General features: G+C 50.2%; 1 protein-coding gene across 1 annotated transcript in view; it reads left to right on the top strand.

Moving 5' to 3' along the window:
- The window catches only part of SMTNL1 (smoothelin like 1), a 9,318-nt gene extending 2,884 nt beyond the window's left edge, over positions 1-6,434 (top strand). Inside the window, 7 exon segments of the mRNA XM_069107695.1 lie at positions 1-176; positions 425-557; positions 664-694; positions 1,654-1,812; positions 3,025-3,139; positions 3,361-3,512; positions 6,091-6,434. The exon segment at positions 1-176 is cut by the window's left edge and continues 13 nt beyond it. Coding sequence (XP_068963796.1) covers positions 1-176; positions 425-557; positions 664-694; positions 1,654-1,812; positions 3,025-3,139; positions 3,361-3,512; positions 6,091-6,235 — 911 coding nt within the window. The 3' untranslated portion in view covers positions 6,236-6,434.
- Positions 6,435-6,740: the final 306 nt, after the last annotated feature.

Genomic DNA, 6,740 nt, shown 5'->3' with positions numbered 1-6,740 from the left:
CTGAAGTCAAAGAAGAGGCTGATGGGAAAGAGGAGGCCAAGTCTGAACCCAGAGAAGGGGATAATAGAGAAGAAGCCAAATGTGACTCAGCAGAGGAGGCAACAAAGGAATCAGAGAAGGGGAATAGGGAGAGTTCTCACTCAGAACTGGAGGCAGAGACCATTTCTGACACCCAGGTAGGGAAGCCCAGTTTTTCCCTGTTGGGGGTCTCTAAGTGCTTCCTCCCTACTCCCCCCCTCCCCACACACACACAGAGCAGCAGCAGCCTAGCAAAGAGAGGTGTGATCTAGTTTAAAGGGTTACAGGACAACGGTGGGGGAGGATACAACTTCTATCCCCCAAACTTGCAGCGGCGGATTCCTGGGGATTGGCTACACCTATGCATGCACATGCCCAGCACTCACAGGAGCCTGTGTCCTCTCAGGAGGCAGGTGGTGCAGACGGAGAGCCAGGCAATGGAGCTGAAAAGCAGCAAGGAGAAGGCTCAGAAGCAGTTCCTAGTTCACCAGACGAGTGGCCAGAGAGCCCCACAGGAGAGGGACAGGACCTCAGCCCAGGTAAATGCAGATGTAGAGGGGAGGAGGGCAAAGTCAGGGTGCCAGAGGTGGGGGGGAGAAAGCACATGTCCAACAGCCACAGATGCCTCCTTTAATTTCTCTTCAGATGCCATTGGTCCAGAGAGCCCCACAGCCAGGTAAGATGGGGTCTTGGGGCTCCAAGCCCCGAGCCCCAGCCCATTCTCCCCTTCACCCCTTCTACATCAGCCTTCCATCTCCTACCAAGTCCATCAGGCCTCTTCAGTCACACCTCCTCCAGGCCGAGGCTGTGTCTCCATATTCCTTCCCTGCCAATCACATGATACTCCTGAATCCCCAGTGACACATAACCCCTCTGCCCTTGTTTAGAAGACACTCCACTTCGATATTAAGTGAGTTCTCAGAAGTTCATTTGGTAGCCATTATTTGTCAAATATTTTTTCTGGGCCTTGAGGATACAAAGACAAACCCAAGCTAGTCCCTGCCTTCAATGAGCTTATTCTATTGGGGGAAGGGGAAGCAGGATAAACAGTGCAAACAGATAAGCATACATGACAGTTTAAGAAGGGATGGAGAGAGTAAAGGGCTCTGAGTTGTAGGAGATGGCATCTGAGTTTTCAGCTGAGTCTGGAAGGGAAGTAGGGATTCTAAGAGACAAAGATTCGATGGGAGGGCATTCCCACTGCAGAAGAATGGAAGGCAGCAAGCAATCAATCAACACTGATTAGGCACCTAGTATGTGGTAGGCACAGTGCTAGGTACTGGGGATACAAAAGGAGGCAAAGATAGTCCCTCTCCTTGAAGCCAAATATGCAACGTTGAGTTTAGGGAACGGCAAGGATGGTTTGACTGGAGTATCAAGGGCATTCACTTGGAATCAAAGCTCCAGAGTTCAGGTAGTGTTTCCTATCTGTCTGTATCCCCAGGACCAAGCACCAGGCCTGGCCCATAAGAGGCATTCAACAAATGTTTGTTGATTGACTGATTTTTAAGGCACCTCTCCCTCCAGACCCACCCACCCAGAGCCTGAGTTCTGACCTCACAGACCTACCATGTGGCCCCAGCTTGCAGGGGCCAGGGCCTCTGGACCTCTCTCTTGACTTCCTTCTGTCTGTAGTGACTCCTCTCCCAGTGATGTGCCCCAGAGTCCCACGAGCCCTGTGCCCTCTGAGGAGAAGAAGAAGGAGAAGCCATCAGAATACAGAGTCTCTGCTCCCACCCGACCCCGAGGGCCTAGGGCTCAAAACCGGAAAGCCATCATGGACAAGTTTGGGGGGTAAGAAGCAGGCTTACATGAGGCATTGGGGCTGGTTGAACTCAAGGTAAAGAGCTAACCTTCCAGAATATCTCCTTTCAGGGCCTTCCAACTGGGCCTGGACTGGACTGAAGAAAGGGGAACTGGGCCCCAGGCTGAAAGCAGACTGACTGCTGGAATCTCTCAGACACAAATAATCCCGAGAGACCTGGGGCAAGCTATCTCTCTTCCCCAAGCCTCAGTTTTCTCCTCTATAAAATAAAGGGCAAGGGGGCAATGTGGTAAAAGAAGAATAGCCCTGGGGCGACTGGGTGGTGCAGTGAATAGAGCACCGGCCCTGGAGTCAGGAGGACCTGAGTTCAAATCCCGCCTCAGACACTTAACACAAAACTAGCCGTGTGATCTTGGGCAAGTGACTTAACCCCAATTGCCCTGTCTTCCCCCCTCCAAAAAGCAAAAAGAAGAAGAAGAAGAATAGCCTTGATCTGGAGTCAGACACCAGGCCCTGGAATCCCAGCCCCACATCTGCTCAGGTAGCTAGTGACACAGTGAAAAGAATGTGGAGGTTGGAGTCAGGACCTGAGTTCGAATCTTGCCTCAGCTATTTGGAATCTGTGTGACCATGGGAAAGTCCCTTAGCCTCTCAGCCTCAGTTTCTCCAAGTATAAAATGGAGATAGTAGCACCTCCTTAATAGGGTTATTGTGAAGCTGAAATAACATGGGTAAAGTCCTTTTGCAAACCCCAAAGTACTTATATAAATGTTATTATTATTACTCCTTGTGCAATCTTGGGGAAATCTCTGGGCCTCATTTTGCTGTAAAATGGGAAAGAGTGGGTGGCCTCCCAGTACTCCCGAGCTGCTGTTGTTCAATTGTGTCTGACTTTTCATGACCCCATTTTGGGGTTTTCTTGGCAAAAATGCATTTTACAGATGGGGAAACTGAGGCCAGCAGGGTTAAGTAACTTGCCCAGGGTCACCCAGCTGGTAAGTATCTGAGGCCAGACTTGAACTCAAGGACACGGCTCTTCCTGACTCCACTCCTGGTACTCGGTACACACAGTACAAGTGCACCGTGCCTCCTAGCTGGGCCCTCCCCCCCCCGGGCCCAGTTCTCAATCCTACGGTCCTCTGTGCCTAGGACTAGAGACAGTCTCCAAGGCCCCTCCCAGTTTGACTGTTCTCTGATCTTTGATCCCCTCTTTGCCCTCAACCCTCCTCTCTTCCAAACAGGGCAGCAACAGGCCCTGCACCCCTTTTCCGGAATGCAAAGGCAGCAGGGGCAGCTGTGGGCAATGTCAGGAACATGCTGCTTGAGTGGTGTCGAGCCATGACCCGAAAATATGAGGTGAGGGCCTCAACAGGCATGGGGGAGAGACTAGGGCCTTCAGCTCCCGGCAGGAGGGCCGGGGGGGGGGGTCCCTTCTCCAGGATGGCTTCTGCCTGTGCACTTGAGAGCCACAGGCAGGGAGAATGACATAGCAGACAAGAGGGCAGCGGAGCCCAGCCCTTCCTTCCCCTCTGAACAGGGCGAGAGATTCACCATCCACCAACTTTTTGATTCTTTAGCATGTAGACATTCAGAACTTCTCCTCCAGCTGGAGCAGTGGAATGGCCTTCTGTGCTCTCATCCACAAATTCTTCCCCGATGCCTTTGACTACACTGCTCTAGATCCCAAGAAGCGCCGGGAGAACTTCACCCTGGCTTTCTCTACCGCTGAGTGAGTGAGAGACTCTAAAGGGGAGGGTATTCCTTTGACTGGGGTGGAGGGATGCTAAGGTAATCAGAGAGGGGCATCTCTGGGCCTCAGTGCTTTGTACCAGGAAAGCATGGTTCAGTGGACAGAGTGCTGGGCTTGGACCCAGGAAAATCTAGGTTCAAGTCTCACCTCCAAGAGTCACTAGCTGAGTGACCTTGGGTAAACGACTTAACCTTTCTGGGGCTTAGTTTCCTTTTTTTTGTCAGATGGGGATAACAATATCTATGATGCCCCCACAGCAGGCATGCTTCGGGGCTCATATGAAGGGGGTGTCCTATGCAAAGTATTCTATAAATATCAGTTATCACAGGGACCTGTACAATAAGGTCACTGTGCTGTGGTATGTTAGGACTTAGCCAGCTCTAACATTGTGTTCTACGACCCCTTCTAGCTGGAACATTCTGCGTTCTGTGTTCCAGGGTCCTTCCCAACTCTCACGTCCAGCACTCTGGCTTCTAAGGTCCCTTGAAACTCTAGTATTCTGTGTAACGATGGCCCTTCCAGGGCTGACCCCCTATATTCTGCTGTCTCTCCCAGTTCTAACATTTCATGTTCTATGTTCCAGGGTCCTTTCCAGTTCTAATATTCATTTGCACAGATCTCTTCTACTTGTGACAGTTTATGTTTTCTGAAACCTTTCCCCACAAAGGCCAGAGGCCCAGTCCTGACACAAGTATGTAAAAGTTTCCCAAGCTAGGTCTGATGAGTGGGAGAATCAAAAAGGCCTTAAAGAATCACAAAAGTTCAGGCACTGCCACCTCCCCACCCCCACACTTGGACAAGACTGAGATGCTATCTGGTGCCCTCCATAGCACGATGTATTCTTTGGGACATCTCTGCTCCCAAAAAATAAGGAATTGTCTGAATTCAAATCCTTCCTCCAATACTTAGTAAATGTGAGACCCTGGACAAGTCACTTGACTTTTCAGTCTCAGCTTCATCATATGCTTAAGAGCAGTTATAACAGCAGCTACCTCACAGGGTTATTGTGAGGATCAAATGAGAGACTAGATGTAAAGCTCTTTGCAAACTTTAAAGCCAGTACAGAATGTCCCACTGCAGAAATACTGCCTAGTGTTATTACTGTCAGCTGTTCCTAGGTACCCCGGACAAGAGGTCAGAGCTGTGCTGCACTTAGTTCTGCCCTGGGGCACATGGGGATCCTGATTCACAACTCCCGGGACCATTCCGAGTATGCCCTCAGACCTTCTGGGTAGAGGGGAAAACAATAGTGTGTGTGTACATATATATGGTCAAATATGCATAGCAATACTTCATTTTACAAAGCCTCGAATATATAGTATTTTATTTAATCTGCTCAACACCCACTAAAGATTAACAGGACAGGCTTTATCAAAGTTATTGTCCACATGGGAAAGTTAAGGGTAAGAAAGGTAAAATGCTTGTGGAAAGTCATATAGCTCTGAAGTATCAAAGCTGGGCCTTGAACGGTGAGCTTCTGGCCCCAGTTGGCTGCCCCTTGATGCTGCTTCATCACCAAATCGGGTCACAAGGGCAAAAGGTTCTAGAATAATAACCAAAGGGCTTTGCATGGAAGTCAAGGAGAGAACTTGATGACAGTAACAGGTGTGCCAGGACATCAAAGTGGGGGCTTACCTGGATCCCTCCCCCTCCCATCAAATTCCCTTCAGAATATATTTTCTTAATTCAGTTGCCTCTGGGAAATCTCAGAATATAACTCAAATATAACTTTTATCTACCTCTCCATGGATGTAGGTAAAAGCTCCTGTACAAGCATTCAAGGCAACAATGTGTATATATAGTAAAGGACAGCCTTTATTCTGCCCCACAGAAAAGACATGAAAGACTCACAGCAGTCCATTAATAAGTAATATAGTTCTCCTCCTTCTCCCATGAGTACTACCTTCCCTAAGGTCCTACATAACCCTTTAGACTTGTAGCACTACCTCGTTGATTAGACTTTTCTCAGAATGGAAACACAATTAAAATTGGTAGATGAACAACTCTCCCACCTCTGACATCTGGTGAATCCCATGTATGTCCCACAGATTCAGTAAGGTACACAAACCTTATTGTTACAGCCCTGAGGATCTGAACTCTCCTAGAGACATACTTGGAACATGTGTCTGTCTTTGTCTATCTGTCCTCTCTCTGTCTCTGTGTCTCTCTCTCTCTGTCTCTGTGTCTCTGTCCTCTCTCTCTCTGTCTCTCCACCTCTCTCTGTCCTCTCTCTGTCTCTCCACCTCTCTCTGTCTCTCCACCTCTCTCTGTCCTCTCTCTCTCTCTCTCTCTCTCTCTCTCTCTCTCTCTCTCTCTCTCTCTCGGTGCATGGTGCCTTACCATAGGACCTCACCCAACAAAGGACCCTGGAGGATATCCAATGCAGCCTCCTCATTTTACAGTGGGGATGGCTGTGGCCCAGAGACTTGAGCCCCAAGGTCAGGCGGCCTGGAGGGAGGAGCGCTGGCCCTGGAGCCTGGGGTCCCTGGTGGCCAGTGCGGTCCTCTCTGCAGCGACTGTGCGCTGTCCCACTGATTCTCCCCCTTCCCGTCCCCAGGAATCTGGCTGACTGTGCCCAGCTGCTGGACGTAGACGACATGGTCCGGATGAGCGTCCCTGACTCCAAGTGTGTCTACACCTATATCCAGGAGCTGTACCGCAGCCTTGTGCAAAAGGGCCTGGTGAAAACCAAGAAGAAATAAGGAGCGTGGGCGCCCCCGGCAGGAGCAGCCCAGAAGGACACTTGGTTGCTTCTGGGGAGGAGAGAGGCAGGTGGGACAGCAGAGTCGCTGGGCTCTCAGGGGTCAGGCCCTAGCCTCCGAGCCACCCCCCGCCCCCGTCCTCCCCAAAATCAGGAACAGCCTCCCCAGCGCAGGCCAAACAAACTTTCCTAAGAACACACCTTCCTGTCTGCTTCTTCACTTCTGACAGAGTCTCTCTAGCGTCATCCGCCCTACACAAACCTGGGGAGGTCCGTGGTTCAAATGTTATTGTCCCCAATTTACAGATGGGGAACCAGACATCACTTAGGGGCGAATGACTTGACCAAGATCACGCAACTGATTTGGGGGCAGGACTGGAAGGAGAACCCACAGAACCCTAGTCCACAGAAATCAGAATTTGTAGGGTCCATACGGTGATAGGAGCACTGAAAGGGAATTCATTTAGTATTATATAGTATCTGTTTTCCAGGTGAGGAAACTCAGA

The sequence above is a fragment of the Petaurus breviceps genome, unplaced genomic scaffold (genome assembly GCF_028583685.1).
Source record: "Petaurus breviceps papuanus isolate PSGF00001 unplaced genomic scaffold, PetGlider_PUasm1.0 90195, whole genome shotgun sequence".
NCBI lineage: Eukaryota > Metazoa > Chordata > Mammalia > Diprotodontia > Petauridae > Petaurus > Petaurus breviceps.
This window is presented reverse-complemented; position numbering and strand designations above follow the sequence as displayed.